The 25,950-nt window shown below is 39.4% G+C and overlaps 3 protein-coding genes across 8 annotated transcripts in view; 1 reads left to right on the plus strand and 2 right to left on the minus strand.

The window, feature by feature from the left end:
• Window positions 1–1,861, plus strand: part of spast (spastin) — a 10,793-nt gene extending 8,932 nt beyond the window's left edge. For both annotated transcript variants that reach the window (XM_046837191.1, XM_046837192.1), the window contains 3 exons: window positions 1–28; window positions 106–146; window positions 890–1,861. The exon at window positions 1–28 is cut by the window's left edge and continues 43 nt beyond it. In XM_046837191.1, coding sequence (XP_046693147.1) covers window positions 1–28; window positions 106–146; window positions 890–1,015 — 195 coding nt within the window. In that variant the 3' untranslated portion in view covers window positions 1,016–1,861. The remainder of the gene's footprint in view (window positions 29–105; window positions 147–889) is intronic.
• An 886-nt stretch (window positions 1,862–2,747) lies between these two features.
• Window positions 2,748–16,987, minus strand: ugp2a (UDP-glucose pyrophosphorylase 2a). 4 transcript variants are annotated; one of them, XM_046837196.1, is made up of 10 exons: window positions 16,851–16,987; window positions 14,414–14,541; window positions 12,924–13,031; window positions 8,081–8,266; window positions 7,285–7,418; window positions 6,760–7,057; window positions 6,468–6,665; window positions 5,107–5,349; window positions 3,643–3,747; window positions 2,748–3,241 (listed from the first exon to the last, which is right to left on the minus strand). In XM_046837196.1, the coding sequence occupies exons 2-10, from the start codon at window positions 14,510–14,512 to the stop codon at window positions 3,134–3,136; spliced, it is 1,479 nt and encodes a 492-aa protein (XP_046693152.1). In that variant the 5' UTR covers window positions 14,513–14,541; window positions 16,851–16,987; the 3' UTR covers window positions 2,748–3,133. The 4 variants fall into 4 exon arrangements, with proteins under 4 accessions (XP_046693152.1, XP_046693153.1, XP_046693151.1 ...); XM_046837197.1 differs by lacking the exon at window positions 16,851–16,987 and adding an exon at window positions 16,658–16,678; XM_046837195.1 differs by lacking the exon at window positions 16,851–16,987 and adding an exon at window positions 15,874–16,359.
• Window positions 16,988–18,165: 1,178 nt separating this feature from the next.
• mdh1aa (malate dehydrogenase 1Aa, NAD (soluble)) lies at window positions 18,166–25,499 on the minus strand. Of its 2 annotated transcripts, none has more exons than XM_046837198.1 (9): window positions 25,355–25,499; window positions 22,485–22,583; window positions 22,210–22,306; window positions 20,990–21,165; window positions 20,063–20,185; window positions 19,792–19,968; window positions 19,586–19,699; window positions 18,734–18,823; window positions 18,166–18,576 (listed from the first exon to the last, which is right to left on the minus strand). In XM_046837198.1, the coding sequence occupies exons 1-9, from the start codon at window positions 25,406–25,408 to the stop codon at window positions 18,454–18,456; spliced, it is 1,053 nt and encodes a 350-aa protein (XP_046693154.1). In that variant the 5' UTR covers window positions 25,409–25,499; the 3' UTR covers window positions 18,166–18,453. The 2 variants fall into 2 exon arrangements, with proteins under 2 accessions (XP_046693154.1, XP_046693155.1); XM_046837199.1 differs by lacking the exon at window positions 25,355–25,499 and adding an exon at window positions 23,634–23,775.
• Between the last annotated feature and the right edge of the window lie 451 nt (window positions 25,500–25,950).

Consider the following 25,950-nt stretch of genomic DNA (forward strand, 5'->3'; position numbering starts at 1 on the left):
AAGGATGCTGCACTGGGACCCATACGAGGTGAGATGAAGGAGAAGAAACGTTTGTGTATTTATTCAGTGTGAAATCTCATCACTCTGATCTCTGCATGTTTTCAGAACTTCGTCCAGAGCAAGTGAGGAACATGGCAGCAAAAGAGGTACAGCTTATTTGTGTTAAGAATGTATTATAATTAATAGCGGGGGTGTGTATCGTCTTCTTAGATGATTAATGAGCTTGTGAATGACTCTGAGTGATGTGGTGATTCAGATATTGTACAGATGTGTTTAAGGAGTTAGAGGTTAAGTAAGGAGTGGGCAATAATGCTGGTAGTTACAGAGGCCACGCCTCCTTCACCAAGACTGACACACAGAGGCCACGCCTCCTTCACCAAGACTGACACACAGAGGCCACGCCTCCTTCACCGAGCCTGACACACAGAGAACACGCCTACTTTACAGAGAACGACACTCACACAGGCCACACCTCCTTTACTGAGACTGACACGGGCCACGCCTCCTTCACTGAGACTGACACATAGAGGACATGCCCCCTTTCCTGAGACTGACACACAGAGGACACGCCCCCTTCACTGAAACTGACACACAGAGGCCATGCCTTCTTCACTGAGACTGCCACACAGAGGCCACGCCTCCTTCACTGAGACTGACACACAGAGGACACACACCCTTCACTGAGACTGACACACAGAGGACACGCCTCCTTCAGTGAGACTGACACACAGAGGACACGCCTCCTTCACTGAATCTGACACACAGAGGCCACGCTTTCTTCAGTGAGACTGACACTCAGAGGACACGCCTCCTTCAGTGAGACTGACGAACAGAGGCCACGCCTCCTTCACTGAGACTGACACATCTTTGTTTCTTTGTCCCTCATTAGGTGAGGAACATCCTAGTCTCGGATTTCATCGAGTCGCTGAAGAAGATCAAGAAGAGCGTTAGTCCTCAGACTCTGGAGCAGTACGCACGCTGGAATCGGGAGTATGGAGACACCACTGCTGTATGACACACACTCCTCCTCTGACCTCTGGACTGTGACACTGTTGGACACACTGTTGAACGAGAGCTTGATCGAGGACATTAGTGATTTGGGAGACGTCTTTCATGACGACACGTTTGCTTCTTTAATTATACATCACACAACTTCTGCTATTTTGTTTGACTGTGAATGCAGACTCGAAACAAGAACCAGTCCTGAACCTGAACCACCAGAAGCTCGGCTTTCGGTTAACTCTCGAAATATGACTGAACATTTAGTTTCTGTTAGTGACAGTTATAATGACTTTAAACCCAGTGATATGAGACGTTACTATTCTTTAATTTATTTGATCAGTGTGCGCGCCGCTAACGTTACGGGTAAACCTTCTACGGCTCTTATTAGCCCCACCCCCAAAGATCCATCTGGTGGTTCTCCAGTGCTTCTGTGCCTTAGATTTTTCGCAGTGTCTTGACACGAACATCAGGCTGGAGACGTGTACTGTAGCAGAGACCGTCCCTGATCTCAGCGCCGGTGTGCTTTTGTTTTTCAGAATAATATAAAATCAGTAACCTGGCCAAAAAAAAAAAATCTTACTCAACTTTTGGTATGGAACTGTATGAAAAAGTCCTGTATTTAAAGCAATAAGTTCTGCCAAAATCATGTCAGATAAGACCTGCGCTGTTTAAAGGGTGTAGTATTTATTGTAAGAGACAGAATCCTACGTATTCCTCAAGAACAAAAAAAAAAGAAATTTTGTGATGCTTTTCATCCGTTTGAATGTTCCTGCAATGTCACTTACTTACCCATAGGGGGCAGCAGATGCACAGGAAACGTCAACGGCAATACAAAATAAAGCATGAAATTGAACATGAATTATTGTTATATTGCAGATTTTTGAATGATTTTTGTGTGTATATTGATTATTTTGTCATTCATGTTAAGGCTTCTTAATTCATGTGAAATATAATACATATTGTACACCTATTGTTCAGACATGAAGCATTTGTATAAAGTATATTCGGTATAAAAATAAGAAATCAGGACTTGAACACTCCTTCGATTAAAAAAACAAAACATTTTATGAATCATAAAAGTAGATTTAATTAGAATAAATTTCGGAAAATCATTCAAGAGCCTTATTGTTCATTTCAGGACTATTTGCTTGAAATATCTTTGCTTTATTCACACTATTTTGAATGAATTGTGAATTAATTGCAAAATGGTTTTAATAATTGTGTTTATTTCTCGAGTAAAAACGGACACTTAGTGGCAGTTTGAACCCAATCGGTTGCTCAACGAAGCGGCTAAATGTGAGAACTCAAAATTTTGTTTACTTCGACGTTAATGGTAAAATTATATTCAGAATTATTATTCTAATAATTAATTAGCTTGATAATGGTGTACAGAGTTTGCTAGATCTCGAGCCTATAAATAAATAAATAACCAATTTAGCATATTAGTTGTTTTTTATCACTTTTTTTTTTTGTCCAGTTTTTACACACAAACATTAGCCAAAGCTAAAGAGAAATTGCATCACACTGCATTAAAAAATATTCTTAACTGTATAAAATTCTTTAGTTAGTAATTAAAGGTTGCTGGTTGGTAAGAACTAGTTATGAGGCCCTGAGTTTACATAAATTACATTGAAATATAAAATGTATGAAAAATCCCTTGGTGTTCAGATTGAGATGATGTGTAACACACATGGCTGAGAGCAGTAAGATTTTAACCTTAATAAAATAAAAAAAGGCTAAAATGCTGGATGGCATATTGCACTTTAATTTCTGAAAACAATTTCTGTAACAGTCGACACACTGCCTTTCCCTACACAGATGTTTGTTTAAGAACTAAGTTGGACTCAGCATTCCTGCTCTTTTCTAAGTGTTATGAGGTGAAGCTGCAGCAGATCCTGGATCAGTAACATTCAAACAGTAGACCTTCATAATTCAGTCAAGCTCCAACCTCCAAGCTTCACAGTTTACATTCAAAATTAGTGCATGGGACATGTAATGCAAAAAGTGCATCAAAACTAATGGACACGCACCTACACACACACACACTGTAACAGGCCTGAGTTGGATTACGGATTCAATAAAGGATAGGAAGATCTGTGTAATTTGGTTTGTGTGTTGTGTGTTTGTGATCTCAGTGGTCCAGGATGCGCAAGTTCCCGGAGACTATCTTGTTTTCCAGCATCGCTCCGGCTGGAATGTCGATCCGGTCTCCGTGATTAGCGATGATGATCACTGTGCCCTGAAACGCAGAAGAAACCATTATGAAACCCCATATTTTTCCATATCCAAATGTTTTTCTAGTTCCTTCTTACAGTCTATTCCATCTAACCATCATCCATCCATAACCTGGCTCTAAAGAGTACGTATCTCCATACATTCATCCACCCAAAAGAATCTATCACCAGACATCCTTCTCCCTCTTCCTTCAGAAATCCATAACTATTCTTTCAACACAATCCATCCATCTCTCTCTATCTCCAGCAAACATTAATCCGTTTATCTACATTCAACCATTGATCATCTACGTTCACCACTCATCGCAATCCATATTCATCTCTTTCCTTCTACATCCATTCTTCCAGCTCCACCCAACCACCCATTTCTAGCCATCTTCATCCACCTTCCCCCATCTTTTTTTACCTTCAGAGTGACCTGCTTGCCGAAAGTCACATCTCCAGACACGGTGAGGTGATCGAGCTCCAGCATGTCCGGGATGCTCTCAAACCTCCTCAGGAAGTCCTGCACCTACACCACACACACAATAACTCACTCAATTAAACACTTCTGTATTGATCTATTGAGGTATCTGCTGGTCAGGTTACTGACTTTGGACAGTCATTTATTAGCCAGTTGGACTTAGAGTTTAAACACTGCATAACCTCGGCTGTGGTGCGTTTTATGGTGCAACAAGTGCAAAGGTTGAAATCTGATCAAACAACTTTGAACAACACATTAACCGGACATGAGCGTTTTGGGTCCAGCTCGTATCTAGGGATTGGTGATATTAAAGAAAAGAATTTTATCTCGATATTTTTTGCCGATAATCAGACGATATTTCACACAATTCAAAAATGTTTTTGTAAATTTCTCCTATTGTACCAGCGTCCTTTTACAAAGTCTATAGGATGCTGATTCATTGAAAGAACACATTGAAGGACAAAATATCTAATATTTAAAACTGAAGCATTCTAAAACGCTTAACGTGAAAAACGCTTACTGTGGCTTAATGCATTAAGACAGCCTTTTTTAAAAGACCAAACTCTGTAAACACGGTCATAACCAGGGTTTTCCGTGGGGTCTTAAAAAGTCTAATTTAAAAATCCAAATTTCTTAAATTTGCTATTTTAGGTCTTAAATCGTTCTTAATTTTCAGATGTTTATGTCGTCGTTCTTTCTTTCGATCGTCCAAATAGAATTCGCTGTATTACCACTACAAATGAGACCAACATGCAACAGCCAATCAGATTGCTGTTATTGGAGCGAATCGCTCTCGGATTGTACCAATGGATTTTATTTTTCAGCTGTGGGGAAGTGCAAGTTTAGCGATACTTGGCTTGAAAAATGTTTTTTTTATTTTAGGGCCAGTTGAGATGTAGTGATATACAGTGGGTCTTAAATTAATTCCTAACGGTCCTAAAAAGGTCTTAAACGATAAAAAATTTTATGTGGTAAAACCTGCAGAAACACTGATAATAAAGCGTACTATGTACAGACAAGCACATGATTCCAGAAAACGTACGCTTAACGCGTTTAATTAGCTTAGTGTGGATTTAATGGGATAAGACGATGTTTTGAAAGGACCAAACTCAACCAAATTGCTTGTCTGTACATAGTAGGCTTTATTATTAATGTGTTTCCTGAGTTTGTCCTTTTAAAAACGTTGTCTTTTCCACGTTAAGCGTTTTTCACATTAAGCGTTTTAAAATGTTCCGTGACAAAATCACTGCTGCATGTAGTAAATTCGTGAACACGTTATGCAGCATTTTGATTGTTTACTGAAAATAAGATATAAAAAAAAATGATTTTGCATATCGTTAAAACAACTCCGATATTATCGCACACCCCTACTCATCAGTTTTACACCAACGCCAGTCACCCAGTTACCTTGGTGAAGGAGCTTCCCAGTTTGATGTGCGGTGTGGTGGGAAACTCTCTCTTTGCACTCATCGTGAGAGAGCCTGCGTCCAAGCTGTACAGGTTGGACATAACCAGCAGCAGATCGGAGGTGGTCTTGACTGGGAGGAAGCGACTGCGTGGGACGTTGATGCCCAGGGCGTTGTCGAAGCTCTTGATGGCGGCGCCGACGGCTGTTTCCAGCTGGATCACGTTAAGACCACCGTCCAGAGTCTGGAAACACAGCACGGTGTTTAGCACTTTAGCACACCAAAGGCAACTTCTAGGGGTGTAACGGTACACAAAATTCACAATCTGGTATGTACCTCGGTTTTTAAGTCACGGTTTGGTTCAATTTCGGTACATTTAAGGGGGAAATGCAAAACAAAATTGCTTGTCGTTTTTTTAATAATTGCAGTTTATTATTAAATAATAATTATTTGTGATATTATAACCGCCTGCTTGGTCAAATAATATATACAATTACAACTAATTATAATTTTTTTTTTTTTATGAAACTAGAATAAATCAAATTAATGTAATACACTTATTTTTATTAAATTGAGTGATTGATTAAATTGGCAAATTAAACTGATTAAATAAAATTAAATAAATGAAAAAATTTAATTCAATTGTTTACATTTGTTAGATCTGATTTTGGAAAATACAGATGTGTAGATACGTGTGTCTGCGTGTTTTAGATTTTTTAATGATATGATCTATTTAACTGTTCTACTTATTTCAGCACACTTTTACAAATGTCTTCATTCCTTCCATCCTTCATTCATTCACTCCCTTAATATGAAGAATTGTAAGGATTTTTTTATTTTGAAGAGAAATTCTTGAACCTGTACATACAAGGCTAAAGAATCCATATCACTAGAATGTCATAAAAACGGATCACACACACACACACACACACACACACACACACACTACAAATCGTATTTCCAGTACACAGTGAGTAACAACAGTGACACTGCGCTAACTCTAGTTTCTTTTATATACCCCTGGCATTGTGTAAGTTTTCAAGTTTAATAATAATAATAATAATAAACTGTGACACTGTGCTCAAAGTGCAAGACGGCAACTAAACAACTTGCGGTCCGCCACTTAATATGTTCCTAATGGAATTTAGAATTTAATAATGTTCCGCACATAAACACGTTTGCATTTGGTATAGGAACACGTGAACTGTTTCACACCTACCAACTTCTACCATGTTTTAGGCAGTGAAAGAAAACCCGGAGAAAACCCACAGAGGCAAAACATTCAAAACTCTACAAAGACAATGTGAGGTGGCAACGCTGCTGTTTGCATTGATGTCATTAAATTATGCAAACGTTTTTCACCTTGGGGTTAATGATGATCTCGAGGTCCATTGCGTTCTGCTCGTGAAGTCTCTTGATAGCAGGCAGGCTGATCCACAGGTTGTTGGTGTTGAATATCTTGAACTTGGTGACCGACTTGAACTCATCGACGTGAGCTTTTGGAACCTGGGCAATCTCCAACAACATAAGCTTATTGTCGTACTGAATCAGAGTCCCACCCTGATAGAGAAACACAACACACATTCACACACGTATCCTGTTGAAGCCGGTAAAAACTGACTAACACTTACACTCTCCAGGTCCTGGACCTCACCTTGACGTCAGCACGGGTCTTATCGGTGACCTCCATGACAAACTCGCAGCGCTTGTCGGCCGGTTGGCTCATCAGGTGGTTGAGGATGTGCAGGTCGACCGTGGCACCCAGGTTATCGATGTTGGACACAAAGATGTACTCCTTGCCCTCAGCGATGAGCTGATCCAGCAGGCCAGAATTATAGAAACTGGTGTAGATGTCTCCATGGCCTGGAGGGTACCATGCCTCCATGTTTTCCCCAGTCAGACCCATGTTGGTCGCCACTGGCAACAAGGACTCCTTATTTATCCTGGGATATCTGCACAGAGATACAATTATCAATTACAGTAGCTTAGTGGTAAAGGCAATGGACTTTGGATCAGAAGATCATGAATTCAAATACCAGCCATGTCAAGCTGCTACTTGGGCCCCTGAGCAAGGACCTTTCCTCCATAGCTGCTTTAGTATGAATGAGATACATGTAAATCGATCTGGAATGTACATGTGTATCTCTGTGTGTGTGTGTGTGTGTGTGTGTGTGTGTACCTGCTCTGGTTGAAGGTGTGTATTTTGACGCGATGGTGAGTGTATTTCTGCAGGATTTTCTTGGTGTCTTCATCAGTGTTAAAGCTGTTCATTAGGACCAGAGGGACATCAGCATTGTAGGTCTTATTCAGGTGCTGCACACAAAGTGGTCAGGAATTAAACTTTCCATGTCTAGGGTACGTTATACTTCCAGAAAACATCTAGATTTCAAAAGGCTGTCTCAGAGTTAAATCACTGTGTCACTGTGCTGGAGCTTGAGTGTGATCCTCATTTGCCTACAGTATAGAGATGAGAAATCCGAATCCTTCTAAATCACTTAATAGACGGATTCGAGTCTTTTGAGTCCCTTGAGTCAATAGGGATTCTGTCTGCTTTTGCCATGGAATTCCAACAGAGGGCACTCACCGAATCATTAGAATTCACCAAATCCGTGCACATGAATCCCACTCAAATCCAAAAGGTGGATCAGCCAGGACACATATAGGACTCAGGAAAGTGAGTCTCTTGTGTTTCTGACCATAGAGGAAATTTCCTGAACGACTGGGTCAGTACTTGTTACCAACAACTTAGAACAACTAAATGGTGTAATTTACAATTTGTGTTATATATGTTGTTGGTAACAAGATAACCAAGGACTCAAGTGATCCGAGTAAATGAAGAGAAGGATTCATGAATCCCGAGTCATATAAAAGATTGTGTAATTCAAACCGAAATTGCTAGTCTCTTCTAAAGATCCAAAGTTTCTGTGTGAGAATTAACCCCTGTATATATGTGTGTGTGTGTTGAATGAGTGTACCTCTATTTGCTGCACGGTCAGGTCTAGGAAAGTGTTCTCATTGCGAACGCTGATCAGACTCTTTGGGCCTTTGCAGCCCATGCTGGTGCCCAGACCTCCGTTCAGCTTCACCACAGCCAGTTTGTTTAGACTCGCAGCTACACCCTGCGGTAACGGCTTAGACTGGATCTTCTCATACCGCTGGATCTGAGTCAGAAACACCAAGATTGACTTACTGCATCAGTACGACCAAAAAATTTGCTGCACAATATTGATTAAAAAAACATTTAACACTAATTTTTAACTTAATCCAGAGAGAGGCAACAATGAATAATGTATTCATACAACCTCAGTCTAAAAGAAGTTGGGACACTGTGTAAACTGTACATAAAAACAGAATGCAATGATATGCAAATCTCATAAATTAATATTTTATTCACAATAAAACATAAAAAAAAAATTAAATGTTTAAAATGTACTGCGGGAAACTGTTCTGTAGTCAGAAGAATCTAAATTTAAATTTCTTTTAAGAAACCATGGACACCACATCCTCTGGACTAAAGAGAAGAGGGACCATTTGACCTATCAGCTCTCAGTTCAAAAATCCGCATCTCTGAAGGAATAGGAGTGCTTTAGTTTCTGTGGAATGGGCAGCTTGCACATTTGAAAAAGCTCCATCAATGTTGAATGGTATATATATACACACAGGTTTTTCATTTTTCAGGGAAGGCCTTTTATATTTGAGCAAAACAATGCTAACTGCATACTGCATCTATTACATTAGCATAGCAATACAATAGCAATTTCATAGTAGAAGAGTCTGGGTGCTGAACGGGCCTGTCTGCAGTCTAGACCTTTCACCATTTAAAAACATTTGGCGCATCATAAAATGAAAAATACAACAAAGGACACCCAGAACTGTTGAGCAGCTAGAATCCTGTATCAGACACATATGGGACAACATTCCTCTCCCAAAACCTCAGCAACTGGTCTCCACAGTTTCCAGATGCATATGGAAAGACGACGTGATGCTACACAGTTGTAAACATGCCCCTGTCCCAACTTTTTTTGAGACATGTTACAGCCATCAATTTCAAAATGACCTTATTTTTCCCTTAAAATTGTACATATTCTCAGTTTTAACATTTGATTTTTTTTTATTGTGAATAGAATTAGAATTTATGAGATTTGCAAATCATTGCATCCTGTTTTTATTTACATTTTGCAATGTTCCAACTTATTTAGAAAATATGGTTGTATATCATTACACAGAAAGAAGTACTTTTTTATATCTTAAAAAAATCTTTTAAACCTATTGGTAAATCAAATTCCTGGTGACTCAATTTTCTGACTTTTAATTTGAGCTATTTTATATTGGTCTTTCCAAGGAAATATTTATTATTCCTTCCAAAGAAAAAAAAGAAAAAAAAAAACATGATTGTACAGGGAATAAAAGAAAGAATTTGACATACATTTGTTTCTCAGGCTTTTTAATCGGAATCAGTAAAATGTATAAATCTGGTGAATGTGTGTATGAACGTGGCTCATTTCTGTTACAATTCGCGACCTCGTGCGAGTGCCAACCAACGGGAGAAAAGAAATAGTGAATGGGCAACAAGATGGTGGAAGGAAGGAATGAACACACACACACACACACACACACACACACACACACACACACACACACACACACACACACACACACACACAAACACTTCTAAGGGTTGCGCCATAGTGGGAAATCTTGCCATGGCTGTACTTATAGATTAGCACATGAGCAGAGCTACATGAGCAAAGATGTCCACCTGCACAAAGCATGATCGTGACTACACATCCAAGCAATGCATATTCATATGCAGTGGTGGAGAATGCACACAAACCATGTACCTGAGTAAAAGTAGAGATACACTCAGTAAAACATTCCTCCGGTAAAAGTGCTCTCTTTAAATTTTCACTTGAGTAAAAGTACTATGATTTTTTTTATGGCTATAATGTTCCTATGATAATTTTTCTCACAAGACTTTTGCTTAATCAACTCAGTTTATGTAAAAAGACTCTAATGTTATCTATTTATAGAATAAATGAATATTAGAAAGTTTATGAGCTGATTGATATCTTATAAAAATGTTCATGAGCCGAAAACCTTCTTTTCAACTATTCAAAAAATCTCATAAATGAGGTCACGTGTGTTGTGGCGAGTTTGAATCTTGAGTTTCTTCATCATTTATTCCTCTCTAAATGTTCTGCTTGCTGTTGAACTGATGCTAAACTGTATGTTGGTGTTTAGTAGATACACCAAGCTCCAATCAAAACAAGTTTAAAACAGCGTACGTTCGACACTGATTGGTGGATTGCTGTGTGTTTTACCAGTTCATTTTTTATCCTAATAATTGAAATTAAACAACTGATTTTGCAAAATGTAGTGCTAAATGTAAGAGAATTTACTTTAAAATGTGATGAAGTTAAAGTAAAATTCTCCCCAAATGGAAATACTTCAGCAAGGTACAGATATGCGAAAAACTACAGTACAGTAACGAAATACATGTACTTACATACCGTTATATTCAGACATATCTAGGTTTATACAGACATGCTTGGGTTAAAGGTCAACACATCCAATGTGACTGTGTAAAGTTCAGTGGAGATCGGGTTTCAAATTCCTCTCAGCTCACGAACGCACCCTGTACCATCCTATGACTCAGACGAGACCTTCATCCAGACAGCACACATGGCCGCGTACACGTACGCAAACACTAAAACAAACAATGCTATATCGCTTGTTAATTATTGTAATCTGAGTCTTCACAATATCGATATCGAAGCTTTTTATCGAGTTCTGTTACCAATTTTTTTACTAGCCTTAGAGAAAGCTAAAACAATACCACATCTCATATCTGTATCGTTTGACTTTTCAAGCACGACATTATAAAAATCAGTAGAGGACACATTTGTTCTATACTGTTTTTGACGTAGCAAAAATGAACGCTTGCCGCCCACCCGATACGACCCGCCGCCTCATTATCGAGCCGTATCAGGTACATTAGATCAGGGGAAGTGGCTGGACGTCTGATTCATTATTAGCTCCTTTAGGTCTAGTAACCCGAGGCTGAACAACTGGTGCCCAGATGAAAGAAATGTCAGCTATAATCCAAGAGCCCTAGTTCTCTTTTCCTGTCCAAGTCACTGTGTCTCTGTGGCTGAATGCTGCAGGGGTCAGGCTATTGATAGTCCAGCATTCTGAGCGAGGATATTAGTGGAGCACTCAAGGCTGTTTTTAGAAACACAGGGAGGCAGCTGATACACACTTCGGAAACAGAGACGCAGTTTGTGTCCAAATCCAGAGTCACTGTATTGTCTCCCACACATACAGAGTTACAGTTACCCTGCCATAGGTCTTCATATATACTAATTTTACTCTTTAGCAATCAATACTACATTTTTACACACAATTACACACAGGTTTTTCACTTATGTGTCCATGCACTACTAAGGCAACTCTGTTCTAAAGGGGTGTGGGGGTCAGAACAAATAATGTCAGATGTTTTCATATCCTAGAAATTATTCTGTGGTTATAAAAATTCCAGTAGTTGAAAGTAAATAAAAGCATCTATACTCTATATAGAAATATGTCATATCCATTCCAGTAGTATAAGTGAGTATAGCAAAAAATGTAAAAAATATATAATAATGTAATAAAACATTAATAGGAGAATACAGTTAATGATGTAAATTTCAAATAGCAAAAAAGTTATGTAATAAAATGGATGTAGTAAAATTTTTAGGAGCAAACAGTTTATGTAGTAAATGTTCTAACTAAAGATCTTATGTAGGAAAATATCTAGCAGTTAAAAGTATGTAGTAAACATTTTAGTAGTAAACATTTGATGCTGTAAAAGTTCTAGTAGTAAACATTTTATGCAGTGAACGTTTTACTAGTAAACATTTAATGTTGTAAAAATTTTACAATTTTTCTGTACAACCCCAATTCCCTAAAAATACTGGGACAAAGTAAAGTTGTGTAAAATATTAATAAAAACAGAATTCAATGATTTATGAGATATTAACATTTTACAAACCTATATTTTTATTCACAATAGAACATAGAAAACCTCAAAAGTTTCAACTGAGCTGTTCTTTTTCTTTTTGGCTTTTTTTGCCCTGAGACCTGTTGTCGACCATCAAACGCAAAATGACTCTCCTTTCCTTTACATTTTCTCAGTGTAAAACCTTTGATATGTTTTTTCTGTTTAATTGTAAATATAATACAGCCTAATGAATTTGTCGCATTCTGTTTTTTATTTACATTCAATTCTGGTAGTAAAAAAAGAAAAATTTCTAGTAGAAAACATCTTATACAGTAAATTTCAAGCAGTAAACATTGTCTATAAAAATCTTAATAAAGTATTAAATGTTCTTGTAGAAAAATTGTACATGAGAAAGCTAATTTGAATAGAAAGGAAGTTTTAGAAGTTAAATCCATGCAGTACAAATGTAATTTGTAAAAGTTCATATCATGAAAAATTCATGTAGTAATAATTTATATAGTGGAAATTCAAATGGTAAGCAATGGAGTGCATTTCAGTAAAGTATTTCACAGCAGATTAAACCTATTAAAGCGTTCACTTTAACCCGGGCTGGATTTGATCGATCTCAGCCCTGACCACATCTGTATTTGGCAGACACCTTACATTTATCTCATTCATACAACTGAGTAGCTTTGGGGTCAAGGGCCTTGTTTAGGGGCCCAAATGTGGCAGGATGGTGTGGCTCACATATGAACTCACAACCTTCTGACCCAAAGTTGAATGAATTTGGTCTGTCTCAAATTTAAAATTTGAATGATTGTGTGGTGCGTGTTTCTCACCAAGTCCTCAGGAGGTCTGTTGATCTTGGGCCATTCCACAGAGGGACCCTTCACCTGAAGAAACCTGTGAAACAGCTGCTTAAACCCCTCAAAATCTTTTCTGGACACCTGACAAAAAGCACACAGACGTTATAATTTCCTCTGATATTAGAAATCAACTCTTTTAGATCGAACACATCATCTAGAAATAAACTGGTGATATTGGAAGCCAGATTGGTTCTGCACTGAAGATTCATTCTCACACTTATGTATTATGTTCTAGTAATTAAGAGCATCACCTTTTGACCTCCAACCTAATGGCTTTACGCATGCAGGGTTGGATGAGAAAGGTGTAATTAAGCGATTCAGGATCTCTCAGGAGACCAAACAGTTCAATTACAGCTCTTGATGCTGTTGGAGGAGCAATTGTTGGAACACTGGGTCACCTGTGGGTCACCTGTGCAGATCTCTAATCACACTCGCTACGTTCATACTACTTAAATATTTATTTTAAGAAATTAGTTTGTTTTCCAAAACTCCAGACAGGAAATGTGTGCACACAGAAACAGCAAACTCTTCTCGAGCCTTTACCCGAGTAAGAAAGCAAACAAATGGCAGTGTAAACAAAGTCTTTACACAAAGACAGAACCATTTGTGAAGAGAATAAGAAGTTCCACACTGGTACCAAAATGTACGGCGATAATCAAGCCTTGATTTTTGCCGACATTGGGACCGCGCCTTCACCTGGTATATAACTATGTTTGTGACAAATGAAAATCTAGAAATTCTAACACCTTTTTCCAGTCTCACTGATGGCTGTCAATCAAGTGTGCTCATTAGAATACCAGCCCACACCCACTCGAAATGTTATCACCACCTTCCCTGGAATCTGTAGATGCTGAAGGTTCAAATAGGCCCAGGAAAGTTTGTAAAAAAAAAAAAAACAACAACTTCCAGTTGATGAAATGATAAATTGTTGTAATGCACTTTTCTGAGGTGGTCGCAGGTTCCCTGGTATATGATTTGATTTTTTTCAACATTGAAAGAAGTCTTTAAGTTCAAACCAAATGTGTAATATTAATTTATTCAATTAGACTTTTATAAAAATCTAAATACTTTTTATACTTTTCCCACTTTTAGTTAATTTAGATACAGTACTTTCTTCAGGATACATATCCTATATAGAAAAACTTTGGTCATGTGATATTTTGGTCACTTTCTAGATTTAAATGAGAAAAAAAAAGCCAGAGATTACAGTGGACTGAATTCCGTCTTAAACTTCCAGGAAATCAGTTGTCACGTAGTCACGTGATCCGGTCTTCCTTCCCGCCTGCTTATCCTGTGCCTTCTCAGATAACTGCAGTGTCCTTCAGTTCATAACCTTCTCTTGAATTTTCCTCTATAAATTTCCAGCCTGCACATTCAGGACCCCGGTGTAAATTTGTGCAACGCGAGGAACGTAAACGATCAGACTTCCAAAGAAGAGTAACAAACTGTTTACAAAGTCCTACCTCAGCTTCTGCTCCCTTGCAAGTGGAGAGCAGATTTTCGAGCTCCTTGTGTATGGATTTTTCATGTTGCTGCCTGAGCTTTTCCTGAAACTCCGTCATCGCACCGTTCAGGCCACCTCGACTTAGTTCTACATGCCAAAAACAAAAACAGACGAATGAAGTATGAAGGGAATAATCAATCATTTTAAATAATCCATAATCAAGCATGGTATTTGCAGGCATTAATACCAATCCTTCACTTGGTTTTCATTAGGGGTCCAAGCACCAAAGATCCCGAAGCATTTTAGGAACTGTTTTCTTTTTTTGCTACAATCTGAACAAGGTGAACACAATCGATACTACCAATATCGACACTAAGAACTCAAAATTCACCCCAAATCACTTAAAATAAGTTTGTTTAACAGATTGAAGGATTTTTTTTGCAATAACTTAAGGAAAAATTATTTTTGGTTTCAATAAAATGTTTTAAAAATGAATTTTCTTTAAAATACAACTTACTGAAAACACCTTGGTTTGAATTCCATCTGTCACTGGTGTCTGGACTCAAGGGGTCCAAGCACCAGACATGCAGGGGATTTAGTGATTTGGTAATAATTACAGTCTAAGCAAGGCAAGTAAATTCTTACTCATTTGTTATTTTCTTGCCATCATTCCTCTAAGGTAATCATTAGGACAGAATTCACCACTAAACAATTAAAAATTTTATAATTTTTTTGTCTTAAAAAAAACAAACAAAAAATTATTCAATTATACAACTTGAGCTCCCTTCATAATATAATTGCCTGAAAATCTGCTGATATGAATTTAAATTTAGACTGGTGAAGTCACAATGAGCTTCACAGCTGACCAATCAGCAGCTTCCCTTCAAACATTTCCCTCTTTCACACTCTGTACATTCTGTCTTTTTCTCCTGACATCCTTTCATCGTTGATTTAGCTCGTGAAAAAATCTTCTCACCATTTGTCGATTGTGTCCAGAGCAAACTGATATCCATAACCGTTTTTTTTTTTTTGCCAATGACCTCCAAACGAATTTGACAGTGATGATTTCGGTGGCGTTTTTGTCGCTTTGAAACCAAACTTGGGTTTAATGCCCTAAAGCGTCACATGGGTGATGATCTCACCATCCTACAAAGTCCAACTTTCACAGGAACAGTTATATAATGGAAAACAGATGCAGGAACTCAACCAAGGTATGGAGAGCATCTGGGTTTGTATTTGTAACCAAACAGTATACCAGCTAGTGAACAAATACAAACAGACCCATATTGTAAAAAACACTATATTACAATTTAGGGAATTTTAAGATTGCAGTGGATGAAAAATTGCTATTTAAGAACCAATGAATGAACTTCTATACAGGATTTAAATCCATTAAATCCACAAATGTGTTTGAAGGTCCATAGAGAAAAACAATGTATTTTACAGTCACTTACAGAGACACAACATTACTACACTCACCAGCAACCGAAAGAACCGACATGATGATAATAATAATGATGTCTTGTCCCCCCCTCTATAGTTATTCCTTAATAAAGTTGGAAATCTCGCGATATTTCACGATACTTCACTCAGCCTTAATTAACGGTCTGTTCTCAGTTTGTTTCTTGAAGTCTTCGTGCCAAAACGGAGCAGAAATCGGATTTCTATTTATTTTTTTTCATTACAAATCGACCTATAACTGCACTGAGACTTTCCCTGGAGCAATCTACCGATATTTAACTTGACATTTCACCCTTTTATAACAACCCATTCATCATTCGAGTTATATCCAGATCTTCACTCCTCCTTCTTCGTCTTCTCCTCCGAGAGATTCCTCTGTTCAATCCCCCCCAAGAGTCAAGAACTGTAACAGTTTAATAAGAGTATTTCATTCTGTGCTATAATATCTGTAGGATCTGAGCCGATGCAGTGTGTTTAGGGAAGAAAGAGAAGCGAGGGTACAGTACAGAGCCTCCTTTTCACCCAGTTGTAGCACAGCCCACCTCCCCTCCCACTTCCAGGGGTAAATAAATACTCTACCCTTGATAGAGGGGGAAAAACAAAAGCACTTGGAGTGTGTGTATTCATTATCATTACGCCACTTGCGTGAAAGCTGGAGTTATGACGTCACAACATCTATGCATTTTTAATTGATTCATTAATGAACTGATTGATCAATTCAAGAGGGGTAAAATAAAGCAGAGGCAGAAGCAAGGACGGGGGGGGGGGGTTTCTTTGGGGCACATGGCTCGCAGCTTGTTACCTTATAAAGCTCTAATCCCTCGAAAGGGCAAAAGGGTGAAACGCTCGAGCCCAAAAACATGCTCAGAAAAGCCAAGCACGTGATGGCAGCATGCCTTTTAAAAGAGAACACGAGAAAGCTGTGCACTTCACACACATTTTACATGACAAGCCGGTGGCTACAATGAGCAGCGTTTTTTTTTTTACTTACGCACCAAAACTACCGAGCGATATACAAGAGGACCAGAACCCGGAAGCTGCCCCACAATCCGGCGTCTTGTAGGCCGTGGCGACCACCGACCAATCAAGATGAAGAAAAAGGCTGCTTGTGGCCAATCAGATCGCGCTCGGTAACGTCGTATTACCGAGGTTTATACCTTATACAATGCTGCCATCTTTAGGCAGAAAATGGTACTGCGTGTAGTTATTTATATTACGTTTATATTTTTATCCAGAGCGACAAATATCTAATTCATACAACTGGTACTTATTCAAATACAGTTATATAATGGGAAATAGATGGACCAAAAACGCACTCTATTACAATTTAGGGGGTAATATGAAAATATGGAACAGTTATATAATGGAAAAAGATGCAGGAACTTTCTAAAGATTGGACACCCCTGTTCTAAGGGGTTAAGGGCCTTGCTGAGAGGCACATGAATGTGTTGGGTGCGTGGCTGGTGTGGATAGGATTTGAACAAACGACCTACAGATCCAAAGTCTAATGCCTTAGCCACTAAGCTACCACCTCTTCTATTAGTAGTAGTATTTTTGTTTTGCATTGTACATGTTCCCAGGTCCTAAGAGTTTCTTATCATGCTCTCAAAAGTTAAATCTGGGCATCTTCATGCAGAATCTCCAAGACAATGTTTCTCGAACATGGTTACCTATTAGCTCTCCAAACCCATGTGGAGAAACAAGGGGCTTTTTTACTTGTCACATGTACATTACTGCACAGTGAATATTCTTTCCCAGCGATGTTACGAAGCTGGGGTCGGCCATGATCAAGCATCCCTGGAGCATAAAAGTTTAAGGGTCTTGCTCAAGGGCCCAAGAGTGGCATCTGGGCAATACTCGGGATTGAACTACCAACCTTCTGCTCAGAAAGTTTTTTTTAACTTACATTTTTGCCATTTGGCAGATGCCCTTATCCATAGCGCCTTCTTTATCTTATCTTATCTTCATACAAATGAGCAGATATAGGGTTAAGGGCCTTATTCAAGGGTCCAAGAGTGGCATTAACCACTAAGCTACAACCTCTTCTTATGTTAATGTGCATTACAGAACAGTTAAACATTTTCTTCACATATTCCAGCGATGTTAGGAAGCTGGGGTCAGCCAGGACAAAGCGCAACCAGAGCAGAGGGTTAGGAGCCTTGCTCAAGGGCCCAAGAGTGGCAGCTTTGCAATACCGGGACTTAAACCATCAACCTTCCGATCAGTAGCCCACAAATAAGTCTTATAATAGCATTTTATGTATTGTTAATGAAAGTCAATGATCCAAAAGTAAAAATAAAAAATCTCCACTTAAAATCTTGAAGCCAACGAGGCCATCATTGTTCCTTTTATTGTTCGAGCAGTTACATTTTTTTTTTTTTTTTAGATAAAACAATGACAAATGTGCGTTTCAAACCATAAATCGCTTATACTCTCGTTATTGCCTCATTAACACGCTGTGTAATGTATGGAATGGTCCAGATGCTCCTTGTGTCTTTACAACTTATAGAATGTCACATTCTCTTCCACACAAACAGGCAATGTGGAGTTTTACAGTTTAGAAGAATTTGTGAGCCGTTTTGAGGAGGAATCGTGTCGTCATGCGGTGAGGAAGGACAGAGCCGTGTCTCGCTCCTCGATCAGCTCGGCCGCGGTGGCGTCAATCTTGGTGTGAGAGAAGTCGGAGATAGGCAGACCATCCACCACCTGCCAGGTCTTGTTCTGTGTGTGTGTGTGTGTGTGTGTGTGTGTGTGTGTGTGAATAGGGGGGTGGGGGTATTATTTTCAATAGTCACTTTTTATAACAAATATAGTTTGTTATACAGAAATAGAAAGAAACAAACTAATAATGAACGAGCAGAAGCTCAAGAGTTCAGACCTTAATGGTGACGGGGAAGGAGTACATGAGGTCATCAGAAACGCCGTACGAGTTCCCGGTAGAGTAAACTCCCATTGACACAAACTCACCCTGCAGAGAGAAGGCCGGAGACATGGAGTGAATGAGGGACAGGGGGAGAGTGAGAGATTTTTAATAAAAGGAGAGGTAGAAACAAAGTCAGTGATAAGGAGCGTGAGTGGGAGAGAAACAGAGAGAGTGAAATAGAGTTTGAGTGGAATAGAGACAGGGAAGTAGGTCAGACAGAGATGGAGTGGAAGAGAGAGCACATGTAAGAGGAAAAAATAATATAGGGGACAGAGTGGAAGAGAAAAGTTAAGAAAGCGTGAGAGTGGAAAAGGGACAGGGAAAGACATTGACAAAAAAAGTGTGAGAGACGAAAAGAGTGATAGAAAAGAGACCGATATAGTCATAGCATCAGCAAGAAAAAAAGACAGGGAGACAGAGTGGGAGAGATAGATTGAGAAAGAATAAAGGATTGATAGAGTCCACGAGGGACAGGGAAAGTCTCGGGTAGAGAGCAGATAGAGACGGGGAGAGAGAGAGAGAAAGAAAAGAGAGTGGAAGAGGGACAGGGAAAGAGAGAAAGAGGGAGAGAGGGAGAGGGAGAGCGAGAGAGCAAGAGAGAGAAAAGAGAGGGAAACAGAGTGGGAGAGAAACTTTGAGAAAGAGTGATAGAATGGAAGAGAAGGCTCAGTAAAAGGTCAGATAGAGACAAAAAGAGTGGTAAAAAAAGAGACATTCATATAATTAAAAACACACTACATCAAAAGGACTGTGTGTGTGTGTGTGTGTGTGTGTGTGTGTGTGTGTGTGTGTCCACGATGGACGTACATCAGGAGTACCAAACCAGATGTCCCTCATGTGGTCACAAATGGCCTTGGCAGCGGACATGGCGCTGGACAACTTCCTGGCTTTGATCACGGCCGCCCCGCGCTGCTGCACCGTCTGAGAGAAACAGGAAACTGTGTTAAGCATAGCCGTGTGCTTCGTTCTGAAAGCTGCAGGTAGAACTTTCAGTGATTCAGAGCTGCACTCACGGTGATGAAGTCTCCCTTCAGCCAGGCGTCGTCCTTCACCGCGTCATACACGGCCACCTCCTTGCTGTGCAGGTTGACGGTGGCGTGGTGGACGTCGGGGTACTGCGTGGACGAATGGTTTCCCCAGATGATCACGTTCTTCACTCTGTCTGAGGACACGCCCACCCGCATTGCCACCTACCACCAGGAGAAGAGGAGCGACTGTCAGGAACGTGCCCTGAAACCCACTTCATACTTCATTCTTCCAAAAATAAATCCCAAAGTGTGTAACCTGTGAGCGAGCCCTGTTATGGTCCAGCCTGGTCAGGCAAGAGAAGTTCTCCTTTGGGATGGATGGAGCCGACTTGGAAGCGATCAGACAGTTGGTGTTGGCTGGGTTTCCCACCACCAGCACCTGAGATCAAGAACAGTGACATTTGTGTTAAAGTGTGCTGAAATAAATGTAAGTAGAACAGTTAAGTAGATCATATATTTAGAAAATTTTATATTAAATGTAAAACACACACACACACACACACACACACACACACACACACACACACACACACAACACACACACACACACACACACATATATATATTTATTATTACAATTTTATATTTTGCGTTTCTTCACCCCAACCGTAATGAAATTGAACCGAACCGCGTCTTAGAAACTGAATTGCCAAATGAAGCGTGAATTTTGTGTACCGTTACACCGTATACACATTCATACATGCACGCACGCATTCAATTACATTCATGGCATTTTGCCTTATCCAGAGCGACCTACAGTTATCTCAGTTATACAGCTGAGAAACTGAGGATTAAGGGTCTTGCCCTGGGGCCCAAGAGTAGCAGCTTGGTGTGGCAGGGATTTGAATTTATGACCTTTGGCTCGGAAGTTCTTGACCAAGTCAACGACTAAGCGACTACCTACCATGCCAACTGGAAAACTTACCCTTATCTCAGTTATACAGCTGAGCAATTAAGGGGCTTTCTCAAGGGTCCAACAGTGGCAGCTTGGATTTAAACCCACAACCTTCCGAACAAAAGTCCAACATCTTATCCACTAAGGTTGTTAAACCCAAGCCTACTCGATCAAACATGCATAAATACTACCAGCACAGGTACAGACTCTTCCCCTGTGTGCCTGAACTACTGATTTCTTCACACCCTGTTACAGTCCAAAGCCCATTTTTCCCGCCTTGATCCTCACCTTGACTGTTTTTTTGGCGTACTTGTCCAGAGCAGCTCCCTGCGTTTTGAAGATGGCCACGTTGGCCTTCAGCAGGTCCTTCCTCTCCATCCCCTCCTTCCTGGGCATGGAACCCACCAGGATAGCGGCATCCAGGTCCTTAAACCCAACCTCCACCTTGTCGGTAGGGATCACCTCTGCAAGCACACATTCTCTGTGTAAATCACTGTAATTAATACCAAGACTACTACAGTGGCTCAGGACCACTGGTTGCATGAACAGTCTTGCATTTAAGCATCCATCACTGAACACCTCAACAATGGTGGAACTTTAATGAATGGACATTTGGTGTTGAGGAAGAGGATTGGTTCCCTTTTAAATCTGGTTCCTCTCAAGAACTGGGGTGAGGAAAAAGCCCCTCAGACTTATTGAGGAAGAGTTTTTCCTTCACCCCAATTCTGCCGCTGGCTCATCCTTAAGGGATCAACTTACAATTATAAGGAACGAACTTGTAGGCACTAAACTTATACACTCTTTTATACAACTGTATAACTGTTTTATCTCTGTAAAGCTGCTTTGAGCGCTATACAAATTAAAATCATTTTCTTTTGTTAATATTTGTGAACCAGGAAGTGCATTTCTTAAAACATTTGTACAAACAGTACAACACATTAGAGTTCTTGCAAAGGTATGTACTTTTCTCAAAAAAAAAAAAAAAAAAAAAAAACTACGCAATTTTGTACTCAAATTTGGACAAAAAATTTTCTTAATAAACCTTAAGGCTCAATTTGGGAAGAAATGCAACCAAACACTGCCACCTACAGAACAGAGTCTGCATCTGCTTCATTATTATAAATAGCCTAATTTTTTTTACTAGGTCACTGATTATTAACTGCCTCTGTCTGATTAGTGTCTGCTGAGTCTTGAATCGGGAACACTTTTTATCAGAATGGACTTCAGTCTGCATCAGTTTTTACAATGCAACCCATCCTTTGGACTCCTCCACCTCCCCTTCGCTGTTCTGATTGGCTCAGAGTGAACCAATAGGACCACTAGATGCACCACACACACCTCCAGGTGCTCAGGCAGCTGCTGAGTCATGGCTTTTGAATGGAGGATAAAGTATTCAAGATGTGAAGCACTTTTTCGAATGATTCAATGCTGATCAAGGATCAGCCTCATGTTACAGAGCTCGAAGGTGTGCGATGTAAACTGGTTTGAGACCGATCCCTGGTTCTGACCTCTGAGCAGCGGGAGGGCGCAGTCCTGCAGCTCCATCACAACACCGTCCAGCACGGGCAGCATGGGTGGGATGTCCAAGAGCACCAAGATGATTGGCTGAGATACAGAAGACAAAAAAAAAAACAAGACAAAGATAACAAGCTGGAGCTGTGATCCTTCTAATAAAATAATAAATAAACTAATAAATTGTTGACTAGAATTTGTTCCCCCACTAACTGTTTTTTTGGTACACAACATGCAACTGATTTTAACACGTTCAATCGCACTTTCCAACCTGATCTTTGCCGAACACATCTCCTTTGGCGATGCTGAAGAGCAGAGAGTAGGCGATCTGACCGGCGGCGCCCGTCACCAGCACACGGATCGGTTCGGCCTGTCGGGGGAGGAGGAAAAAAAAACAACCAAACAAAACAAAACAGATAATTAACGACAAAAAATGGCAACCTGCTCCCACGTAGACCTGAGAAATTATGACTTGTGTATCAGTGAAAATAACCAGAGTTCAAAAACGAGGCCTGGGAAAATGATGGTGCTGAAAAGACACCAAAAATACTTGATGCGTAATTTCTATTTTAAATTACAGGATATTCAGAAGTTCACTATTTGCCAAAAGATATAATCTGCCTCAAAACCATACGGCCAAACAATTCTTAATATTTTTTAAAGTAATTTGTGTGGAGATAAACTACAAGTAAATAAAACCAGAATATTTATTTCGTCTTTATTTGCATCTGTTTTTTGTCTTGAACAGGATTTACTATTCTATATAATTTTTACATTGTAATATAATCATAATAGTCATAATAGTCATAATATTAACTATACATATATTATACTATACATATATTTTTTGCATGCATTATATAGAGTAAAATGTACGTTATTATACTCTGAAATTTATATATAACCACTTTGCCTATTTAGATTCATAACCAAAGCAGTGCTGTTTTATTTTCTATCGATTAAAAAAATTCCTGGATTTCTGGATAATTTGTTTTGCAATACAAACAGACAGCAAACAGCATCCTGCAGCCTGAGCTTCTGCGCATGTGCGTTAAGAAAGCCTTCTATGCTAATTAGATATTATGCATAATTCATTCGTTAATAATTAACCACAGTTTTGACTTTTGTCTTCTTTTTTTTCCCCTGTCTCTGAATTATAAAGTTCATCCAAACTGTGAAAGAAAGCAGAAACACACATTTAACAGCCCGTCACATAACCGAACAGTTGCTAATTAACTAATAATAAACAACGAATAAATGTCATTGATAATATTTCAATCTGGACTGTACCATTCCCCAAAAACAGACAAATTACACAAATTTAACAACGCAATAAAAAACACCTAACCAGCTTACAAGTTGATAAAAATATCCACAAAAACTTGTTTCAAATCAAATCAAATCCATTTTAATTTCTCACCATGTTTAAATTTTTTTTTTTTGGACGAGTTGAAATGTGCGTCTAGGACTTGCGCTGTCCCAAGTCAGGACCAGGCAACACTGTCACCTCTACTCTTATACCGAAAAGACCTTGCTACTGTCAAGAGCTGTAGGGAAGTGTAGTTTCTTCTATATAGTAACGCGTTTATGTTTAAACCCCCAAAAAACTACATATCCCAGAAATCACTGCTTCCATTGAGCGCGTCTCTGCGTTTGATTAGTCACGCCCATTCCAATACCATATATGGAGAGCATTTCCGGAAACAAGGCTACACTGAATATTTTTTTTTTGCCTGCAGTTTTTGATGATTTAATGAATGAATGCTGTGGCGCCCCCTAATGGTAGAAGGAAGAAGAAAGAAGAAAGAAGAATGAATGAATGCTTGTAGAATGCCTAGAGATATTATTCAAGCAAATACATTTTATTACACACAATGTTAGTTTTCAGTGAAAAGCTTAACATACTGAGAAGTTTACACTATAATCCATCGACAGGCGTGTAGGAAAAAATCACACACAGACACACATAATATTAAATTTGACCTATTACAGACGAGTCATATCATATTCAAATATTAAAAGAAAAAAATCAAGTTTCCTTCTCACCATCTACACGAATTCGACTTATGTAGGAGGTGGTATCAAAAGGTTTTGAGACTGGTTTTGTAACACGCCAACAGATGGCAGCACATGGCTGCACGCACAGTCACAGGAAGCACTGACCTTTATACGTCAGTGTGCCAAAAAACATGGTCCTGTATTTTTTGGGAGCTGTGCAACTCTTGTTATTCTGACCTTCTTCTTCTTCTTCTTTCGGCTTCTCCCATTAGGGGTCATCACAACGGATCATCCGTCTTCACACCCCCCTGTCTTCTACATCTGCCTCTGTCACACCAACTATCTGCATGACTTCCCTCACTACATTCATAAACCTCCTCCTTGGTCTTCCTCTTTTCCTCCTTCTTGGTGGCTCCATCCTCAGCATTCTCCTACCAATATACCCCATGTCCCTCCTCTGTACTTGTCAAAACCATCTCAATTTGCCTCCCACACCATGTCTCCAAAACGTCCTACATGTGCCGTCCCTCTAATAAACTCATTTCTAATCCTGTCCATCCTCATCACTCTTGTTATTCTGACCACGTGTGTTAAAAATATGTAGAACAGGGTTGCAAAGAATCTGAGGGATTTTGGGCCAAGTTCAAAGTTTTTTCATACCATAGTTCACAATTTAGGAACAGTTCTAAGTAGTACAACAAAGCCGAAGCGTTAATGAAGCTCTCTGAAATGTGAACAAGACAGAGTTTGGGGTGGTCAATAGAGTGGCCACGCCCCTGAGACCAGAGGTCGCTATCCACGGTGCTGGACTCGGATCTGGCGTTGCTGACGCTTCATTCGTCGATAAAGCAATGAGACGTTAAACCCCAGGACCGGGGCGTTGCGTTTTTTTGTTTTTTTGTTTTGTCCTGTATTATGCATGATTGTTGCAGAGATCAGTTTTCTTAGTTCTGCAGAAATAAAGCCACAGCACACGCGCTACGGATTTCATTTCAGCAGGATGAACTCACCAACACCAGACTATTAGGAATTATTAAAAAATAAAAAAATAAAGCAAGCAAATGTAAAAAATGAAAACAACACACTATAGCATACAGTGCCTTGTTTTTGCTGATGCGAGAGAGAAGCGTTTTATTGCTTTACCTGCGCAGAAGCAGCGCGCACCACCAAGTACATCGCGGCGAGCAGAGTGAGCATGGCGTCGTGAAACGCCCTCGTTTATCCCTCTGTGCTGTGAAGAGAAGGATACCCTTTTACCAGCTCTCGGAAAGACGCAGTTATCTTTAACGTTATAATGGATGGAGAGTGTTGGAGATCACTGACCGCAGTGTCTCCTCTACAGCGCCGCCTCGCGGTGATCCGGCTGCGCAGTGCGTCTTTTTCTTTTCTTTCCGGTATCAAAATAACCCCCGTAATCAAGATAAACTGAACCACAGACTTATTAACCACAGACAAACATTGTGATAAACGCGTTTTATTTCACCAGATGTGTCAAATAATGCCTCAGTGAAAAAATAAACAGTGAATAGTGAATACTAACATCATTATAAATATCAATCAATCAATCAATCAATCAATCAATCAATCAATCAATCAATCACGTTACGTTTTGATGACGTCACTGCATCATTGTTTATAGGGAAACTTAAATGCGGTATTTTTTTACAGTAAATATTACTTTTGAAATTATTGAATTTACTATATAAATGATTGAATCTTATTATTTCTGTTTTTATTGT

This window comes from Silurus meridionalis, chromosome 24 (assembly GCF_014805685.1).
Source record: "Silurus meridionalis isolate SWU-2019-XX chromosome 24, ASM1480568v1, whole genome shotgun sequence".
NCBI lineage: Eukaryota > Metazoa > Chordata > Actinopteri > Siluriformes > Siluridae > Silurus > Silurus meridionalis.

Excerpts from the sequence above, each read along its gene's own strand:
- mdh1aa (XM_046837198.1), bottom strand. The coding sequence starts at position 25,408 with ATGCTCACTCTGCTCGCCGCGATGTACTTGGTGGTGCGCGCTGCTTCT. Across the intron at positions 19,969-20,062 it reads ATAACAGGGCTCGCTCACAG|GTGGCAATGCGGGTGGGCGT; the intron begins GTTACACACTTT and ends TCCTGGTGGTAG. Across the intron at positions 18,577-18,733 it reads CCTTCCCCGTCACCATTAAG|AACAAGACCTGGCAGGTGGT; the intron begins GTCTGAACTCTT and ends ACACACACACAG.
- ugp2a (XM_046837194.1), bottom strand. The coding sequence starts at position 15,407 with ATGGATATCAGTTTGCTCTGGACACAATCGACAAATG. Across the intron at positions 13,032-14,413 it reads GCAAGGGAGCAGAAGCTGAG|GTGTCCAGAAAAGATTTTGA; the intron begins GTAGGACTTTGT and ends GCTTTTTGTCAG. Across the intron at positions 5,350-6,467 it reads AGATCATCATTAACCCCAAG|ACTCTGGACGGTGGTCTTAA; the intron begins GTGAAAAACGTT and ends CTGTGTTTCCAG.